This window comes from Pan troglodytes, chromosome 5 (genome assembly GCF_028858775.2).
Source record: "Pan troglodytes isolate AG18354 chromosome 5, NHGRI_mPanTro3-v2.0_pri, whole genome shotgun sequence".
NCBI classification, from domain to species: Eukaryota; Metazoa; Chordata; class Mammalia; order Primates; family Hominidae; genus Pan; species Pan troglodytes.
In genome coordinates, this window is record NC_072403.2 from 51,421,982 (window position 1) to 51,443,411 (window position 21,430).

General features: G+C 41.2%; 1 protein-coding gene across 2 annotated transcripts in view; it reads left to right on the top strand.

Moving 5' to 3' along the window:
• RUNX2 (RUNX family transcription factor 2) overlaps positions 1-14,517 on the top strand; it is a 223,234-nt gene extending 208,717 nt beyond the window's left edge. The window contains exons 8-9 of one of the 2 annotated variants that reach the window (XM_001142127.6): positions 8,644-8,709; positions 10,254-14,517. In XM_001142127.6, the coding sequence (XP_001142127.3) occupies positions 8,644-8,709; positions 10,254-10,732 (545 nt within the window). In that variant the 3' untranslated portion in view covers positions 10,733-14,517. The remainder of the gene's footprint in view (positions 1-8,643; positions 8,710-10,253) is intronic. The other variant, XM_001142454.6, reaches the window with a different exon arrangement.
• The last annotated feature ends 6,913 nt before the right edge of the window (positions 14,518-21,430 follow it).

A 21,430-nucleotide genomic window follows, 5' to 3' on the forward strand; every position in this document is an offset into this window, starting at 1 on the left:
AAAAATAGTGCCCCCAGCTTGTCAGATTTTGTGTGATTCGGCCTTGAAAACAGCCGCTGCCTGCAGCGGACTCTTCCTTTTCCCTGGCATCTCTCCTGGACCAGTGCTAGTCTCAGTTACAGGTGTAGTCTTAGATTGGGTTGGTTTTAGATTTAAAGGAGCAGCTTGAGTCCTGCTTTAAGAAGCAGAGTCCAACCAGAACTCTGCAAACTCTATCTGAAAACATTGGACTTTGTGGTGATTATTCATTTCATAGTCTTTTCCTACCTCAACCAGCATCTCTCTTCTCAGTTATGGTTTTTTTACAGAAGAGTTTGGCTGGACCTGCAGCTGGGTGTGTGGGGTTAATCACGAATTTCAAGATTTTGATTCTCAATTTATGTATTTTCTAGCTTGGAGACCCAATCTTTTTGGTTTCCTTCTTCTCTGGCTCTACTAGTTCAAATAGTGCGGGTAAGGAGGAATGCCCTTTTAGGATGGAAATGTTTGCTATTTGCTGTGTACTGTTACCAATTCCTGCTTACAAGAGTCTCATGCAATGAGTTTACCTAAGGAATATAAAACATGGTTTGCTTCATATCATTCAGAACACCAGTGGTAAAGACAATATCAGAATTCTGGGGCTGGGTCAAGCATGGCTAATGAGTGCATGCGTCTGCCTCCCATTCCACCTTCATCCCAGGGCTGTCAGTGATAATTGGTCAGAACGCTTTTCATCATTGCCCTCCAGGTAGCCATGGCCAGGCTGCTAGATTCACATGAAAATGACCCCGAATCCCTGCACCTTAGGGGAGACAGTGACAGCAAAGCCCCCACAAATCTGGGGCCAGGTCTTGGGCTACCATGTACTGATCTGTAACTTCGACGAAATCACTTTTTTTGAGCTTGAGTTTGCCATTCATATAGTATAGTCAGTGGCATTGCTACCTTACAGAGGATTTAATGACAAAATGGCAGCGGGAGTGCTTTGATGGAGTACTTCTGCAGATCTGAGCCGTGGCATCCCAGCTGTTTGGTTAGCCACTCTTTCCTCTTAGTCAATTTTTGCTAACACCATGGGATGCTGTGGCTATTCCATCACTTATAGGATTCATATGGTTAGGGAAAAGCAACTGACTAGTCTGTTAAGCAATAGGCAGTTCTAGTTCCCAGCCCATCATCAAGCAGCTTCAAGTCAGAACATTCCTGCACCAGGGCTTCAGGCTTGCTACCAAGCCTGAAAGAAACGCTGCGCAGATTTTTCCACGGGAGCGCCTCAAAGGGCAGAGGAAACTCAAGGGCTCCTTCACTATCCCTGCTCTCCCTGATCTGCTGGCATAACCCAAAACAACCCCAGGTCTCCAAAGAGAATATTTCCAAGTCTCTTGTTTTATCTGAGAATGTATGTGAATTTTATTTTAGAATATGTATGTTTTTGTTTTAATATATAAATAACGTTTTAACTTACTAATATCAGTTAAATGTCCCTCTTTAAAAACCCTTCTCCATTTGTCCACTTCTTGTATTTCATGCCTTCCTATCAGTTAGGCTTTGGTGTCTAATATATAACATCTCAACCAGTTCATAAATTTCTGCTTTTAATATAGACCAAGTTACCACTAGCGCAGGCCACAGGAAAATACCAGTCTGTCCTGTCTGAATTCTGGCTTTTTTGAAAGATTTACTTAGGAACAATTTATCATTTAGTTTGCAATTTTTAAAATAATCTTAATTGACCACATATGTTATCAAATAAGAGTTGGTCTTGTAGCCTCTGCCTCGCTCGCCATCTCCCCGCCACCTCCCACCCCCTCATTTGCACATGTGTACAACCTTCTGCCAGGATGTCAGAAAATTAATTATGCCACTCCAGGCAGATACCATCGCAGGAAAGGCTCTCTCTGATTTAAGATAAGATTACCGATATCGAAGCTGTTATTTTTAGGAGGGAAAGGCTATCACTTTTAAACCTCTCTCCCTCATTTTCCTAGTTCCTTCTCTCCTAATTGTGGCTCCATGTTTTGGTAGCCATAAGTCATTAGTGGTTTTTAATTTTTCTGAAACTGAAATAAGGTCTGAAAGGGTGGATTTGTCCCTTTTTTCCTCCTTTTTTCCTTTATTTTTTTGCTGGCTAATCGGAGGAACGCAACCACATCTGAAGCCACTTGGCTCATTATGAATTTCATGGAAACTGATTCTCTGAAAGTGTTTCCATATGTGTTCCCAATATATCCCATCCTCTCTAAATGGGAGCACAGACGTGTGCATGGGCTGGAAATGGCTTCAGGATGTGACAGGGCAGTCATATGACCGCCACGGCACCGTGGGTGGCCCCTTCTGAAAGACACGGTGTCCTGGGTGCTGGCCTCCTTCCTGCAGCGGATCTGGTTTCAAAGACTATCCACCCTTCCTAGGATTTAAAAAGTTCTTAATCAAGGCCTAGCAGGAAGATCTCTCTCATTTTTCCTCCCTTTTCTCTCCCCCTCCATCTTTGGCTCGTTCCTTCCCTTACTCTCCCTCCCTGTATGCATACACACTCACTCACACATCTACTGCCTGCCCCCTTTCCCTTTATAAAAGGAAATATATTCTTCCAACAATATCCTCAAAATTTGGGTGGGTTTAAGGAATGGCTGAATTTTCTGAAAATTGCCAGGTTTTTTTTTTTTTTCTCTCTCTCTCTCTCTTTTTCCTTCAGCATAACATACTTTCTTAGCCTTAGGATCAGCTAGTTCTTTCAGAATTTGTGAGCATGCAGTGGAAAAGTACAATTCATTACAACACAGAAAACAAATATTTAGACTGTATAGTCGAGGGATTTTCCCTCTCTTTTGCAAAAGAATGGAGTTTGCTGGTCATTTCATTATCTTAAAATGATTTTACAATCTCATTTTGCTGGTTTCTTCTCCATCAGCATGATCCGTTGCATGTCTTCTATATATGGTATATTTTCCTAATTATTATCTAATGAAATGAAAAGTAAAACTAAGTTAGTGATGGATAGTTGATCATTTTTTAGTGTGAGGGGAGAAATTCAGGGAAATTTAGAAAATTGGTCCCTTAGAACCTCAGTGTGGAAAATGCAAAGTAATATTTTGCATATAGTCTACATTTGACTTTTGAATAATGTTTATATAGCATTTCTACCTCTGTCGTGTTTGCCTCCTTGAGACTTTGGTAGTAATTCATCTGCTTTGCAAAATTTTTTGAAGCATCTGTCTTCTCAGCACCATACTATACGGTAGGATCTGGAAGAAGAATATGTGGTTCTTCCTCTTCATTTGCTTCCTCTTTAGTTGGAAAACGAAAATTCTTATCTAAAACCAATGATAATACTTAGGAATGTGTGCAGCAGTAACATTTATCTACATAAATGTCCAAGGTTAGTCTGGTAAATGAAATATTATGGTAAGAATTTGTGTGCCCAGGAAATCCTTGTGTAGTGGTGAGCTTTGAGCCAGAGCTCGCTTACTTTGGTCTGGCAGAGAGAAGAGAGAAAACCATGGGTGCCGGGGAGAGCATGGGCAAAGCTCCCGTGAGTGTCCTGAGTATATAATCACTCCACCAGGAAGAGGGGCCATGCTTAGGAGCAGTGGGATATGACTTTGAAATAGGGCAGAGGACTCTGAATATGCCCATAGCCTCCTTCCTTTTCACCCCTTCATTACAGAATTGCTCAGATATGCTTTTTGAAAGGTGGCTGGCCTATGCTTGAGTAAGGGGTAATACACTCTTGTTTTAAGGCCCTGCTGCCTGTGTGACTTAAAAAGGCAGTAAGTGGAAGAATTTCCCTTTTCATGTGTGTTTTCATAGAATGCAGATCTCAGGAAGCTCAAGGCAGACCCTCTATGTTTTCCTCTGCACCCTGCATGCTCTCTCAGGGTGCAGAGGTAGAATAGAATGCTGGAGCTAGGACGGAGAACCATGTTGGAGTCTCATGTTGCCGTTCAGATCTACCATGCCCGCAGGTTTCCGTGTCTATAAAACTCATCTATAGAACTCATCTATGATTCTTGATGACTCTGACTTCTGCTTCTGTATACTAGTCTAAAAAAATTCAAACAAGATGCTAGTTTCACTCTCTGTTCCTTTAAACTATTCACTCCAAATAAAGATTATGATCTTAGTGGCAGCGATTAACCCAGGATCATAAGGAAGGACGAGTGTGCTTACCTAACAGCAGGCCATGGGTTTCTGGCCTGGCCCTCTTTCCCTTTCATCTAGTCTCCCCAGGGCTCCCTAGTGTGGATCTACACCCAGATACTGGCTGGGAGGCAGGACAGGTGCTGGGAGTGAAGAGGAAATAACAGTGGAAGCAAAGCAGAGGCATCCGTTTACTAGTGTCAACTGCTGTTTTGGGGGCTCCTGTCTGCAATGTGAGGTCAAGTGACGCAATAATGCTTGGGAATAGCTTTGAATGCTCTTTAAAGAGAGTTTTACAAGGTTTTATAGGTATGGAATGTATTTGAATTACATTTTAGGTTTGATGTCAGCATTGCTCAATGCTTTTCATATCTTTTTCTTTTGTGTTAAAACTGTACAGAGTTATTGTACAGAGTTCCCTATCCTTAGACTCATTTACGTATTCATTTATCCATCCAACCATGCGCCGACATTTTTTTTTCATTTTAGCCTCTTACAATGTACTAGGTTCCAAGAGGGATATGAGAGGAAAACATATTCTTTACCATCCAAAGCTGACTTTATAGTTGGAGAAAACAGACTAAGAAACAGCTAATAATTCAATAAGGGAGTGAGTAAGGGTCCAAAAGAGTGATACAGAAAATAAATGCTATTGGAACAGAAGTAAAATAGGAAATTAAATAATAGAGCTGTTGGGAAGGGGGCAGCCAAAACGTTTAAAAGGGGGAGAAGATTCTTGGTTACCAGGGGAGAGCAGTTCCACATAGGTCTTGTGTATTACATGTTCCAATAGAAAGAACTCTGAGAGGGGTTAATAAAACGTCCTTCGGATTTATTTGAGATTTGTTGAAGCAATAACTCCTACCATTTAAAAGACCCCAATGAAGCTTTGAAGTTAACACCTCATTGCTGAGAAGTACAATGGCTTTTCATTCTGTACCTTTATCCCCTCACATAAAGTGGGCAGAGGACTCTGAATATGCCAGCATATGTTCAGTCTGGATTCAAGGCCCCCCTTCCTTTTTTCTGCCCTGACCTGCCTGCTCTGCTGGGATGTGTGAATGTACTGCACAGAGGCCAAGAGGACATGGGGCATGGGGTTTCCCAGCTGACAGCCCCAGTGGCAAGTACCCGGTCTGTTATTTTGGTCAAATTCCAATTTCTTTTTTGTTCTAGAGATCTCCTTACCCATTTTCCATCAACCAACCGTATTTATTGGGGGCCTAGTCAATGAGAAAATGTATGTTAAAGTAAAGGCCTTCAAATGTCAAACAGGTGTGACTGTTATGAAGTTCTGAAGGGGAGGCAAAGAAGTATCAGACACTTCTCTACCCTCCACAGCTCACTCTCAGTGGGAGCCAAACGTGACTCAGGATAAGCAGCATTCGAAAGCAGTGTGTGAAAGATGCCACAGGGAGGATTCCCGGCCCTGAAAATTGAAGATCAGACATTCTGTTTGATTCCCTCTTATCTTGGTTTCACACACTTTCCACTTGAAGACCCAAGAAACCTAGTTGGGTAAAGAGAGGCTATTTCCTTTTCCCTCATAGGCCTTGGGAGGAGGGGCAAGATGTTTTAATTTTTATTAGTGATTTTATTTTTATTTGTGCTCCATGGAAATTTTATTAATATATTCTTTCCTGTGTATATTAGGTTGTGAAAAATTGCTGCTGCCGCTGCTGTTACTATTTTAATGAGCAAAGTTCTTGCAGCTCTTTTTATGACAGCTACATTTGTTTGCAAGCTGTTTGGCTTTGGCTAGGGGTGTAGACAGCAGTTTTGGAATGAAATGCATCTGTAGGAAGCCAGCAGGTCCTAAGGGGATCGTACCCTTGACCTTGGTCTTATTCACATGTTGCCCTGAGCAACTAAACTAATTGCCCATTATTTAGCAGATTAGATCAACAAGGCCTAAAAGAGTTATTAATAATATCCCAAAGATAGGAACTCTCACTGGGGCAACACTTAGGCAGTAGAAGAGTCAATTTAAGTATTTTGAGATATTTTGAGTATTTTTCATTTAGGCAAATCAACTTCTAAGATAGCAGGTGTGTATGTGTATGTAGATAGACCTGTGATCATGTTAACCAAATTCCTTAAGGGTAACTAAGATCGCATATCCTTTGTTAGAAGTCAAAGAGGTCTGTCTAGCTGTGGCTGTGATTTTGTGATATTGAGTAAATGGCTTCTTTTCTCTAGATACCAGCTTTCCTATTTGTCAAACAGGAGTTAGATTTGCGTTACCTAAGCAGCAAATTAAGAGTTTAGACTTTTCCATCAGAGTTCCTCAGCCAGCTTAAAGGAGTATTTGAGTACCTTGGGGGATCTCAGATCATAGCCTAAAGCTTTACAAGCGCAAAATTTTGTTGAAGTCATTTTTTATTTATCTAAAAATTCACATAAATGTTGCATTCTCCTCCACATCATATTCATGTTTATTGTATAGTGTATTATTTTCCCCAAGTTGAGTAAAACCAACCCATCAGGAAAATGCACGATGATTATCTTGGGCTTCTAGTAACTCCTGGCAGTCCCCCAGGAAGATGTAGGCACATATCATTTTGAAACTCTTCGCACCAAGTGATCTAGTGTTGGCTATAGCACTCTCAACTTCTCCACTGTTCAGCAAAGCCTAATAGCTGAATGTACTTTGTATATGGAGGAGATAACATGGATAACAGCAAAAAGAATGGACTTGTGCAAGTTGTTCCTTGCTATTTTAAAAAGGTCCCCAAACCACCTTTGGCTTTATCTATCCAGTAAGTTGTAGTCATGAGTTTTAAACTGGCTCTTGGGAGCTCTGAGGGTACCAGGCATATCACTGGGGGAGTGGCTGAGCTTTGGTTTTATATTTAGAAAATCAGATTGGGGTTGCACTGCTTTTAGAACTCTAGGCCTTCATAATATGGACTCTTAATAAGTCAAACTTATATTTTGCTTACTTTAGTTGATGTAACATCCAGTTAGTTCTATGTTGGTAAGTTTGTGGCTACAATGTGGTTGGCGACACAAGGATGACTAGTTTAGGATACAATGTCAAAATAGCCCAAGAAGGGGTTCTAAAAGAAAACCTGAGTTCATGTACAAAACAGACATTGGAAGCACAGATACAACCTTATTCAATGAAAGAAAATTTAATGATATTATTTGCTTCTGTAACTATTATTATTTAAAAAATTGAAGATTAGGAAGGACTTTATAGTCTTTCTTTTAAGTTTAGGATTTCTCCCACCACCTTATCATGATTATTTTATAAGGGATCTCGTATGGTACTAGAGCAAATTGTTACTATTTCTTCCTAGAGAACATGTTGCAAAATGTTTCAGGAACATTTCTTGGTAACATAAAATGACTAAGCAAATTCCAGAAAATTCTATTGTTTGTAAGTTGAAAAATCATCCTATAATCCCTTTCAAGTCAACATTAGCGCTCTTTATCAAGAAAGAGTCCATTCTCAAGACATTAAGACTCAAATGCCTAGAAGTGATTGGTTAAAATACTGTAAACCTAGCGGAAATTTGTTGCATTGTTTTCTATAAACCATAACCAGAGCTCGTTAATTGAAAAACAAATGTCATTTTGTGTTAGCTAGCATCTATAAACCAAAAAGGTACAGTGATCCTGGCATGTGATGGGCAATAAAAACATCAGCAAAATGTATCAGGTAAAATTGAGAGGAAGGAGTGGGGAGGGGTAAATTCAAAACCATATTGGAGTTTACTGCCAGGGCCCCACATAAAGAGTTTTAATGAGGCTTCTGCATCAAAATAAGTGAAACCATACGGAATTGTAATTATTACTGCAGTGTATTTTAAGTACAGATACACCTAAGAAGCAGTTTTTACATTAACATGTCTATCTGTGTGAACTCCATACTTCTGCAGGGGGCACACGTTGGCGTTTTAAGTGCGACTTCTTTCTGATACACGCTGTTCACATTATTCTGGTTCTTCTTATATGATCTAAATATTGAACTTAATGCATACAGAAGTGCCCTGCCCATCGCTGTTAGTTCTGCCAGCTCAAGGTCACCTGGATGCCCTGCAATGCAGAGGCTGCCTGAGGAACGTCTGTGGCCTCCATTTGGCCTCTGTATTGTACGAGGCAGGGCACAAGCACTGGGCAGGGGAAATGTTATGGAGCATCTGCTCCCATTTCTGATTCTGTCATAATAGCTGTTTCCACATTTTTAAATTTAAGCTTGTCAGAATTTCGTTTTTGGGAGGAATAGGTAGAGGCTGGTTGAGGATGGAAGAATTTATAAAAAGCAGAGAGTGACTGCCTGGGCTGTCAGTTTTGGTTCTTCATCTTGAAAGTGTTTGCTTCTGGCCTTAGAAGCTGCTCACTAGCTTTTACCCTCTGCTTATGGGCCTGCAGACTCTGGGAAATACTAATGAGGGATGGGAACCTCTCTGTCTACCCCTCCCCTAAGGCTGTTGCTTCTCCTTCTCTCTTGGAATTCATAGTCATAGAACATTAGAGCTGGAAGGGAACTTAGAGCTCATCCCCCTCATTTTACAGATGATGACACTGCCACCTCTGACTTCTGCCTCTGGCCTTCCACTCTCAGTAAGAAGAGCCAGGCAGGTGAGACTTTTAACAATTGCTGGGCTGGGCAGGGCTGGGCTGGGCTGGGCTGTCTGGTTGTTACTGTCCGATTTGTGAGTTTTGTTAACTATATGTTGCTTTTAAAGAGTCACTTTTTATTACGAATGCACATCATGGCACTTAACCCTTGCATTTTGTGAAGATTATAAGCAGTGTGCATTTTAACAAAAATTAGTAACCTTCAATCAGCACCTTTAAAGAAAAGTGTTCGGATTATTCCCTTAATAAACATCGTAATATCCAAGAACAAGGTCTGAATAAAAATGAGGTGAAGAAGTACCCATTCATTAAAGTCCTCAAGAATTGTTTAGTGCTTTTCTTTATAGCTAAAAGCTGTAGGAGAAACAAATATATGAGATCTGAATAATCAAAATATTTTAGAAGGGAACAATATCTTAGCAAGAGCACTGGTATTAGAAAAGGGCTTGTCACAATTCTGTCAATTCTAGAAAAATAATAATAAACCCAATCTTTAAAGGTCACAACTACAAGATTCTAGCATTTCAGAAAACAAATTTCCACATGAAATGGTTTATAACGGTGGTTTCATAACTTAGGCACCAGAAACATCTATTAAGGAGGCCTACTGTTAGCTTTAGAAGTGAAAGGACTTCATGTTTTAGGGGAAAACCATCTTTGCCTTCAGGTTACTGCTTCAAGTTGACCTGAAGCTGGTTCTGTAGGATGTGGTGCTGGGGCCTGGGAGACGGGTGGGGAGTGCCCTCCTCTTAATCTCCCCTAGGCAGCGAGCCTCTCGCAAAAGCTACGGTTAGCACCTGGTCTAAATCAGGTCACAAGTCTCCCATCAAGACTTGAAATCAATGATTCCTAAGGTACGAAGCCCCCTTGTGCCTCCTGACTCCCACTTTCAAAACCGACTGATCTAGTAGCTTATGACCCTCCCTATCCACCCCCAGAGAAGTTATGAGTTTCTGGTTTGATTTCACTGTTGCTAAGATGAGACCTCTGACAAGATTTTAAATTCTTTAAAGGCGTTAAAGGAAATGATAGGAACATGATAGGATATCTTTTTGATGTTCCTTCATTGATGAAAGAGCCTACCAAGAGTAAATAACAGTAAGACATTATTTTGGAATTTCTTTATATTGAGTTGAGGAAAATAAACTTGTCTGACTTAGTAAAAATTTCACTTCAAATATCTAAAGTGCAACGAGAAACAAAAAGAGAAAAAAAAATCCATGAGGATTTGGTTTTAAAGTCTGGTGAGTGAACCTATGTGATCAGAGTGTTGGGTTGGTTTACACATTGACCTGGCACACATGTGGGTTTTTAAAGCCCTCTGGGATTCTCTGGGGGTGAAGAACTTAAGGATCAATGCTGTTAAGACTGCAAAGTGGGGGAAAAAGACTGTAAAGTGACTGGTGCATTTGAAGGTCTGTCTGTGGCTTGCTGTTCCTTTATGGGAAAGCTAAAGTTTTCTTTTTTTTTTCTTGTAACAATTCTATCATTATTTTAATTGATATTTACAGATTTTTCCCTCCATCTTCTGTTATAATTTTTAGGTGCTTCAGAACTGGGCCCTTTTTCAGACCCCAGGCAGTTCCCAAGCATTTCATCCCTCACTGAGAGCCGCTTCTCCAACCCACGAATGCACTATCCAGCCACCTTTACTTACACCCCGCCAGTCACCTCAGGCATGTCCCTCGGTATGTCCGCCACCACTCACTACCACACCTACCTGCCACCACCCTACCCCGGCTCTTCCCAAAGCCAGAGTGGACCCTTCCAGACCAGCAGCACTCCATATCTCTACTATGGCACTTCGTCAGGATCCTATCAGTTTCCCATGGTGCCGGGGGGAGACCGGTCTCCTTCCAGAATGCTTCCGCCATGCACCACCACCTCGAATGGCAGCACGCTATTAAATCCCAATTTGCCTAACCAGAATGATGGTGTTGACGCTGATGGAAGCCACAGCAGTTCCCCAACTGTTTTGAATTCTAGTGGCAGAATGGATGAATCTGTTTGGCGACCATATTGAAATTCCTCAGCAGTGGCCCAGTGGTATCTGGGGGCCACATCCCACACGTATCAATATATACATATATAGAGAGAGTGCATATATATGTATATCGATTAGCTATCTACAAAGTGCCTATTTTTTAGAAGATTTTTCATTCACTCACTCAGTCATGATCTTGCAGCCATAAGAGGGTAGATATTGAGAAGCAGAAGGCTCAAGAGAGACAATTGCAATCGAGCTTCAGATTGTTTACTATTTAAGATGTACTTTTACAAAGGAACAAAGAAGGGAAAAGGTATTTTTGTTTTTGTTGTTTGGTCTGTTATCATCAATAACCTGTTCATATGCCAATTCAGAGAGGTGGACTCCAGGTTCAGGAGGGAGAAGAGCAAAGCCGCTTCCTCTCTGTGCTTTGAAACTTCACACCCTCACGGTGGCAGCTGTGTATGGACCAGTGCCCTCCGCAGACAGCTCACAAAACCAGTTGAGGTGCACTAAAGGGACATGAGGTAGAATGGACGCTTCCATCACAGTACCATCATTCAGAATAACTCTTCCAATTTCTGCTTTCAGACATGCTGCAGGTCCTCATGTGAACTGTTGGGTTCGTTTTTTTTTTTTTTTTTTCCTGCTCTAAGAAAGTGACTTCAAAAATAACTGATCAGGATAGATTATTTTATTTTACTTTTTAACACTCCTTCTCCCCTTTTCCCACTGAACCAAAAAGAAATCCCATCCCTAAAACCTGCCTTCTCCTTTTATGCAAAACTGAAAATGGCAATACATTATTATAGCCATAATGGTATAGATAGTGTTTGCGTTTGGCTATGTGTTATTTGTTTTCTTTTTTTTTAAATTATGAATATGTGTAAAATCTGAGGTAACTTGCTAACGTGAATGGTCATATAACTTTAAAGATATATTTATAATTATTTAATGACATTTGGACCCTTGAAACATTTCTTAGTGTATTGATATGTTGACTTCGGTCTCTAAAAGTGCTCTTTATTAAATAACAAATTTCTTCAGTGGTCTAGAGCCATATCTGAAATATTGCTAAGCAATTTCAGTTCATCCAGGCACAATGTGATTTTAAAAAATACTTCCATCTCCAAATATTTTAGATATAGATTGTTTTTGTGATGTATGAAGGAAATGTTATGTTTAGTTCTTTCAGATCTTTGAATGCCTCTAACACAGCTTTGCCTTCTAAAGCAGTAATTAGGGATTTAAAAAACAACCTTTAGCCCTTTATCAGCATGAAATGCTGGAGTGATGTGGTTTTCTAATTTCTTTGGGGTAATTATGACTCTTGTCATATTAAAAAGACAAGCACAAGTAAATCATTGAACTACAGAAAAATGTTCTGTGGTTTCATAGTTAAGCAAAACTCTAAATCGCCAGGCTTCATAGCAAAGACATAGTCAGCTAAAAGCCGCACATGTGGATAGAGGGTTCAATTATGAGACACCTAGTACAGGAGAGCAAAATTGCACCAGGGATTCTTCACCAACCAGCCTTACCAAACAACACAACAGGGGAACCCCAGTCTGCCTTACCCAAGGCCCCACTGGCAGCTTTCCACAGAATTTGCATCTAGAGGAGCAGAATGACATCACTGTCCTTTGGGAGTAGGTCCTCTGAAAAGGCAGCCAGGTTCCAGCAGGTAGCTGAGCTGAGAGGACATATGGCCCACGGGGACCTACAGACAGCCTTTGACATTTGTATTTCTTACAATGGAGTGCCAAGGAGGGCAAGGGGGTGTGGAGTTTGGTGTCTACTAGTGTGTATGAATTTGAGCTAGAGTCCTTCTGTGGCATGCACTTTGACCACTCCTGGCAGTCACATGGCAGATTTCCAAGTGCAAATCCTTAATCCAAACAAGGATCATCTAATGACACCACCAGGCCAATCCCTGCTCTCCTCCCTGAAAAGTCAGGGTCCCTTCATTGGAATCCTCCACCCACCCAAGCAGAATTTAGCAGAGATTTGCCTTCAAACCCTAACGGCCCCCTTGTTCTCTGGTCCTTCTCAAACCCACCTTTGTAGGCCACCCAGCATTGCAGGACAGCGTGTGGGGCAGCTGGACCTGTGCTTCCTGCCTGGGAGTCTCCCTTGGAATTCATCCTGACTCCTTCTAATAAAAATGGATGGGAAAGCAAAACACTTTGCCTTCTAAAGGCCGTATACCAAGTATGCTTAGATAAATAAGCCACTTTTCTATTACTTAAGTAAGATGGAAGTAGTAATTGATACTATTTATTGTTTGTGTGTGGTAGCTTGAAGCACACCACTGTCCATTTATTTGTAAGTGTAAAATATGTGTGTTCGTTTCAGCAGCACTTAAAAAAGCCAGTGTCTGGTTACACATTTCAATTTTAATTAATTGACATAAAAATGCTACCGCCAGTGCCAGCTGCATCCTATTTAATTAAAAAGGTACTATATTTGTACATTATTTTTTAATGTTAAAAGGGCTTTTTTAAGTTTACAGTACACATACTGAGTGACTTTAGGGATGCTTTTGTGTTGAAATGTTACTATAGTGGCTGCAGGCAGCAACCCAGAAACACTTTAGAAGCTTTTTTTCCTTGGGAAAAATTCAAGCACTTCTTCCCTCCACCCTCACTCCAACCACCCCAATGGGGGTAATTCACATTTCTTAGAACAAATTCTGCCCTTTTTTGGTCTAGGGATTAAAATTTTGTTTTTCTTTCTTTCTTTTTTTGTTTTTTTTCACTGAACCCTTAATTTGCACTGGGTCATGTGTTTGATTTGTGATTTCAAGACCAAAGCAAAGTCTTACTACTACTGTGGAACCATGTACTAGTTCCTGGGAATTAAAATAGCGTGGTTCTCTTTGTAGCACAAACATTGCTGGAATTTGCAGTCTTTTCAATGCAGCCACATTTTTATCCATTTCAGTTGTCTCACAAATTTTAACCCATATCAGAGTTCCAGAACAGGTACCACAGCTTTGGTTTTAGATTAGTGGAATAACATTCAGCCCAGAACTGAGAAACTCAACAGATTAACTATCGTTTGCTCTTTAGACGGTCTCACTGCCTCTCCCTTGCCAGGGCCCTTTCAAAAGGAGCAGAGAAGTCCACACCATTAGGGACCATCTGTGATAAATTCAGAAGGGAGGAGATGTGTGTACAGCTTTAAGGATTCCCTCCATTCTGAGGAAAGGGACTGGCCCAGAATCCAGGTTAATACATGGAAACACGAAGCATTAGCAAAAGTAATAATTATACCTATGGTATTTGAAAGAACAATAATAAAAGACACTTCTTCCAAACCTTGAATTTGTTGTTTTTAGAAAACGAATGCATTTAAAAAATATTTTCTATGTGAGAATTTTTTAGATGTGTGTTTACTTCATGTTTACAAATAACTGTTTGCTTTTTAATGCAGTACTTTGAAATATATCAGCCAAAACCATAACTTACAATAATTTCTTAGGTGTTCTGAATAAAATTCCATTTCTTTTGGATATGCTTTACCATTCTTAGGTTTCTGTGGAACAAAAATATTTGTAGCATTTTGTGTAAATACAAGCTTTCATTTTTATTTTTTCCAATTGCTATTGCCCAAGAATTGCTTTCCATGCACATATTGTAAAAATTCCGCTTTGTGCCACAGGTCATGATTGTGGATGAGTTTACTCTTAACTTCAAAGGGACTATTTGTATTGTATGTTGCAACTGTAAATTGAATTATTTGGCATTTTTCTCATGATTGTAATATTAATTTGAAGTTTGAATTTAATTTTCAATAAAATGGCTTTTTTGGTTTTGTTATGTGTGTACCTTGGGTCTTTTCTTGTTCACGGTTTCTCCCTAGTCTGATGTCTACTCCTGCTTACACCTGGGCACTGTTTGGTCTTAGGACTTGCCAGGGCTAGTTAAGAGAAGAGATGCTATATTACTGGGGAGAAGAAAAAAAATCTTGGTAAACGGTGTCTTCTTGTTTTGTCCTATTCCTAGAGAGGGGTGGGCAAAGAATCTAGCAGTGAACTCACTTCCTTACTAGCTTGTGTCTGAAGGAAGGAGTGCTCACCTCATCCTTGAGTAAGGCCATTTATTCCAACTGGGGGACCTATCAGGCATATAGATGCAGTCTCGATGGCTTCATGATTCTAATCTCTGAGAACATGAACAGGGCCCCGCAAGTGAACCTCTGGCTATCAACAGAAGATCTCGGGCAGCCCAGGTATAGGCTAGTCTGTTTTCCTTTCCACATGTCTTTTGGGTTCTTAAAAATAAAGTCAACCAAATCCCAAGGATGAGTAAAAATGGACCTTGGCCTGGAGGGCTATAGCCTCAGAAGAATTCTCCTAGTGAACATAACTATAGTTTGGAGACTTTTTTGTTCCCTTGGCCACTGTTTATTTTTGGTAAGTCCCCCCCCCTTGTGATAAGGTTGAAGGCCTGGGGTAGAAAGGTTGCTTTCTCTGTGTCCTATGCTTTCTGAATGCTTGGGCTCACCACAATTCTAAAATAGGGACCCAGGAAAACATGGTGCAGAGAAGGTCAGCCAGTGGCCAAGCTGACCCACATCACAGGGAGAGTTAGAGACCTTGAAGATCTGCTCATTCTTAACCCTTTGGCACTATTTTCTAAGAAATCTTGGAAATAGTTAAATTCCAAGAATAGGAAATGTCCTGAAAGCAATTGGGTGAGCTTAAGCCAGGGAACTTGTCTGCAACTCTGAGGATGTAGATTTATTTATTTAAAAAAAAAATCAAACATCTGTGTGACTTTAAAGGGCATTCACAAGGGAGGTGGTCACAGTGGCTTGCTTTCTGTCTCCAGTTTTCTCCATCAGGATGGTCTAGGGCAAATCCCTTTATTCCTCTGTGTCTCAGTTTCTTGGTTTATGAAAAGACATTGGGCTAGATCTTGGCACTATTGACATTTCAGACTGGGTAATTCTTTGTGTGTGTGTGTGTCAGGGATGCTCTCCTGTGTATTGTAGGATGTTTAGCAGCATTCCTAGCCTCTACCCACTAAATGTTAGTAGCACCTCCCTAGTTAGGACAATCAAAAATGTCTCCAGATGTTGCCAAATGGTCCCTGGGTGGCAAGATCACCACCGATTGAGAACCACTGAGCTAGAGGCTTTATTGACAGAACTGATATGAGAATACATTGCTTATTAAATCAGAGTAGCCAGGCAGAGGCTGAGGGACTTCCCAGTGATGGCTACACCTCAACCTTTTCCATCCCTTCACTTGATGGCACCCCAAGATTTGGATGTATCGTGAGGGCTGCTGTTGGCTTTTTCGTCTGCACCTCTTCACTCCTCTCTGCAACATGGGCTGTGCAGCCAGTGAACAGCCCAGCTGTGGGGCTTTGTTAAGCCTGGATTGGTTGGCCATATTTATCATGGCCTGTTTCTCACTGAAACGGCAGGCGGAAGAAGAAAGCAATTTCTGCAGTGTTTTTGACCCCTGGTGTCCCCTATCCCCCAAATATTTAATCATCAGGCATTTCTGCAAGAGTGGGTGTTTCCTGTTAACTCAATCCCAGCCGGGACTGGCCCAATAAACACCTCAGGTCTCTGTCACAGAGTTTATTTGGCTGGGAAATGGGTATTGCCATGTAAACAGGAAGGCCCCTGAAGTTATTATCTACAGACGCAGTGGAAGAGCCGCATGTTTATATTTATGGGACTTGAAAACAGTATGAAAGGCAAGGGAGGATGTCAGGGAAGCCCTCATTGGCAGTCAGTGAGAGCAGGTCCTACAGCTCTTTATTAGTTAATTTTTCATTCTCTCTGGAAATGGTTGGTAAACAATAATGACCTAGCCAAGAGCCACTGCAGAAATGGAGGTACTGGCTTGCCTGTACCTAGATTACCAGGTTAACAATAAGCAATGCTATCAGTTGGCCTCTCTGTCCTAACTATTCGAAAATTATTTTAGAGACCAGTCCTAGGAAGCAACAATTTGGAGGTATCTAAAAAGGATGCTTATGAAACAGTGTCACCATCTCTAAGTTCTTCTGGGGAAGTGGAGGACAACTCAACTGACTGCTCCAGTTGTAGTGAGTGTGGGCCAGCTCACCTGTGAAAATCCCAAGCAAATTCTCATGCATTCACTCCTTAGTCAGTTTCTGTGAGGCTGGAAAGGACATCTTCATGCAAGAGTTCATAACACCTGAGCTGTCCAGGTATTGGTACTGGGAATCAGGCTTACACCCTAGGCCTATGCACCCCAGGTATACTCCAAATTGCTCCCAACCCTTCTCGGCTCTTCCATTGTCTCTCTCCTCTGGCCTGGAAAAGGTGCTAAGAAAGGCCAGGTAGGAACCAGTATGTGGAGAGCTGATACTCTTGATTTAAACTCTGGGTTCTGAGCAAAGGCAAGGGAGTCTTTCCTTCCTCACCACCATTGCTGTGGACCCTGAGAAGCCTCTTTGTGTCTTCCTAGGGGCTTCTCAGCGGTAACTATTCAATCAGGAGGCCTTGGAAAGGAAATTTTAAAAAGTTATGAATCAAAACTTACCAAGGAAAAGGATCCAGTGAAGACGCAAAGGGTAATACACCAGGGATGTGTGTGTGTGGGCGTGTGTGTGGTGTATGTGTGTGTGTGTGGGGGGTGTATGTATGTGTGTGTATATGTGTCTGTGGTGCATGTGTGTATGTGTATTTATGTGTGTAGTGCATGTGTGTATGTGTGTGGTGTGTATGTGCACATATATGTATACGTGTGTGTATATGTGTATACGTGTGTGGTGTGTGTCTATGTGTGTATGTGTGCATGTGTGGTGTGTGTATGTGTGTATATGTGTGTGGTGTATATGTGTGTGGTGTGTGTGCATGTGTATGTGTGTGTGTGGTGTGTGTATGTGTGGTGTGTATGTGTGGTGTGTGTGTGTATGTGTGTGTATATGTGTGTGGTGTGTGTGTGCATGTGTATGTATGTGCATGTGTGTGTATATGTGTGGTGTATGTGTATGTGTGTGTGTGTGGTGTGGTGTATGTGTGTATGTGTGTATATGTGTATGCACACACAGGTATGTGTGTGCCTGAAGGGAGGGAGGGAGGAGGGTGAAGTTTGGAAAGGGTACCTGAACAGCCACCCACTCAGAGAAAGATGGGGCTCACCACCCCTGCACATGTACTCAGGAGACACAGTGTTTCTTGGCCTCAGTTTTTTATTTCTGCAAATTCTTCAAAAAAAAAAAAAAAGTACTGCCTTTATCCCACAAGTGATAAAGAAACAATTACTTGTCTTCAAATAGGTTACTGGGACAAGGGACACTGGATGCTCCTTGATATGTCAATTAAGGGAGCAGGGAGAAGCTAACATTTAAGGAGTTTTTAGTAATTTTTGTAAAGCTATTATTCAAAAGTTTGTGACTCAATCCAGCCCTGCTATTCAGATATGCTCAGCCATTTGGGAAGCAGAGGGATCAAATTTCTGGAAACACATTTAACATTTACCAAAATGTCTTTTAATTCGTTTCTTATTATCTTGTTGCATTGATGTCAGGCCACTTAGTGGGGTTTTCTGCAAAACGTGCTTCCTGTTTTAGCACTGCAAACACAGCTCACTTCTTGATTGCTATCTATTCTTTCCAGGTCATTCTGTCCCACTGCGTAGCCAATAAAAAGGGAAGAATTTCCCCCACCTGCTATTCTTATAAAGAAATCAAGGACATAGAGCAAAATACTTTTAACAAAAAGGCAAAATTCTTCCACATAAGCCCTTCAGGGAGTAGCTCTTGGAGCAGTAACATTAAATGGGACCGGAACACAAAAGCGCACAGGCTCATGTGGCCTTAGGAAATTTATCTGGGAGGACCAAAAGTACTAGAGTTAACCCGAATGTAGAAAATGGAAATAGGATAGAGTGAGCTTCGTGGAATTAGAGATACAGTATATAATGGCAGAAACTAAGGGTGTTTTTGAGAGATGGGAATACCAAGAACACCCGAAACACAATTGGATGATGGACTGATAGAAAAGTACAAATTTATTTAAAAGCAGCAAAAAGCAGATAACAAAACCACGTGACATGTAGAATTGTGGCACGATTAATAAAACAGTGTTAGGATTTAAATCACCTTCGACATCCTTTCTTTCCTAAACCAAGTCACCTATGTATCCTAACTCCATCTATCTCCAGCAGTGAAATAGTTGGACCAATTTCACTTTCTGTTTCTCTGTGAGTTTCCCTTCATTCTTCTGCCCCCAAATGAGAGGAGCGTTTTGTGGGATCATTATTTATCCCAGAAATGCTTCAGCCTGATTTTGTTCTCCCTAACCATCATTTAGTATTTCAAATCCTAGAAATCACAATGACTTTACTCTTTTTTAGTAGAGTGCTTAAAGAGTCTTTGTGTGTGTAGATTTGGGGGCGTAGAACATTTGGCTCCTTGCAGAAATCTTATTTATGGCTTCACAGATGAGAAATACAGAGATTATTATTGAATACGATTCTCAACCACACCTTCTGGAGCACAAACTGTGAGCTCAGGTTGTGCAGGGAAAGACTGGTGAACCAACCGTCATTCCTCGTGGGCATGAGAGGGAGAGAAGGATCCAAGGAGAAAGCAAGTTTGAACTTCAGCAAGGAGTTAAGTGGTTAATAGGAACTCAGTTTTTTTTTTTATTGGCTAATAAAACCTCTCAGCGTTTTTCATATTATATGGTCCCTTCAGGCTCCTAGCCCAATGGCTTAAAAAAAGGGAAAGACAAAAACAACAACAAAAAGCTGGAGCCTAAATACCAATGCAGTCCCAGTCTTGTTTACTTTTTCATTTCCGCAGTTGTAAAAAAAAAAAAAAAATTCCTCTGGTAGTTCAACTTTATCATAGGAATTGCAGGAACGGACCGGTGTTTGAACAACTCCAGTCATTCCTGCCTCCCAGTGAAAGGAAAAAATATGCTCTGTGTGTGCCTGTTTCAGAAAAAAAGTTGACCACGCTGCAAATGATGGATGCATCAGGAAATCTTAAAATGAAAGCAGGGGTGGAAGGAGGGAGCGCAGATATTGAACTGAAACACATCTCTGGAATCCTGAATGCAAATGATCTCTGTCCTTTTATTGCCAGTGGTGCTGTTCTCCCAACAGAGCAGGATGTTCTTGTTTTTAATAATAGCCAGGCCAGATGCTAAATTCGCCTCAGCAACATGCTGTATAAGTGAGAAGGCAAACAGCTGATTCCTGTTAAGACGAACACCAGGAGAATAAGGCAGAAAGTATGAGAATTCTCTGGAGGTTTTTGCTTTGTAAACCACTGTTTGGCAGAAAGATCACAGAATCTGAACTGAAAACACAGTGTGTCCCCTGCACCCGTTCCTCGGCGGAGCTGCTTGCTGGGGGCCTTTGAGCCTCTCGCCTTCGCCATCCAGCCCTTTTCTAAGCTGTCCAGAAGACGAGCTTACAGGTTTCCCAAGAGGGAAAGTCGGAAGCCCTGAGCCCTTTGACTTTTAATGACTGTAGAAAAATACTCATCAATAGGAGGATTTTTTTTTTACTTGTTCCTTGCAGTAAAAAATAGCGAAATCCTGAACACGAGCCAGTATTTTTAAATGGCATCTTTGTTCCATCTTTTTCACTACCTTCTTCCCCCTGTCAGAGTCCATCAAATCCCTCAGATACTATTCCTTTCAGAATAAGCCACACATGCAAGATGCTGCTTTCTTCTTTCCCAGGGAGCTGCCAGAGCCTGTGTGGTGTTCTGTGCGGCTGGGCTGACCAGATCAGACAGTGCCCAGGCTGCACGCCGCTGCTAGCTCATGCCACCTCCAAATGCTGCCCTGAAGGCCCTTCCTGGAGAGCAGGGGTACCCTGTGGAAGGGGTCTGCAGAATGTTGTCTTCCAGTCATTCCTGGGGGCTTTGCTTCCAAGGCCTGCAGGAAAGTGAGCGAGAGAAGAAGGGGATGTTAGGAGGAGGTTGAGAGGCTCGCCCCAAAAATAAGTTCCCCAAAGACCCCTTTCATTACCTTTCCTGTTCATATCATCCTCCTAAACCCTCATACTTTCTCCCTCCAACTGCCACATCCTCCCCTGAAATGCAGAAAGTGCACATTATCCTTTCTATTTTTTCCCCCCTAGCTGTCCTTGAAGTTCACTTGGCCTTGATCTCACTAGTATGAACATCCTGGGGGGAAAGGAATGGGAGCCAAAGATGATTTTCCTCCTTCCCTACTTAGGATGGCACTGAAGCCCATTGTTTTAATGTCCTTCTGAGGAAAATTCAGATTTGGTACCAGTAGCATGATCACATATGTACCTGGCACTTTTCTTAATGTTTCACGTGCCTTATCTTGATCTTCCCAGCAACTTATGAAGAAGTTAGTACTGTGTTTATCCCCATTTTACTGATAGGAAAACTGAGGTTCAGACTTGTCCAAGGTTATACAGCTATTAAGACTCAAGTCTAGATCTGCTTGATACCAGAGACTATGTTCCTAAGCTCAAACTTTGGGCACAATCTCTGTATCATCTGTATAATGGAGGTTATGAGAAGTAAATGAATTAATGAGATCTAAAAATGCCCAGCAAAGTGTGTGGCACATAATAGATGTAAACTAGATGGTACGTATTATTATTGTTGATAATAATTAAGATTGTTTTTAAAAGCATAAATAAAATTTTCAATTAGTTGGAATCACAATAGAGCTGAAGCCAGAAGTGGAAGATTTTTTAAAAATGCTATTTTAACATTTTTAAAAATGTTGCTCTTTGACAGAGGTTTT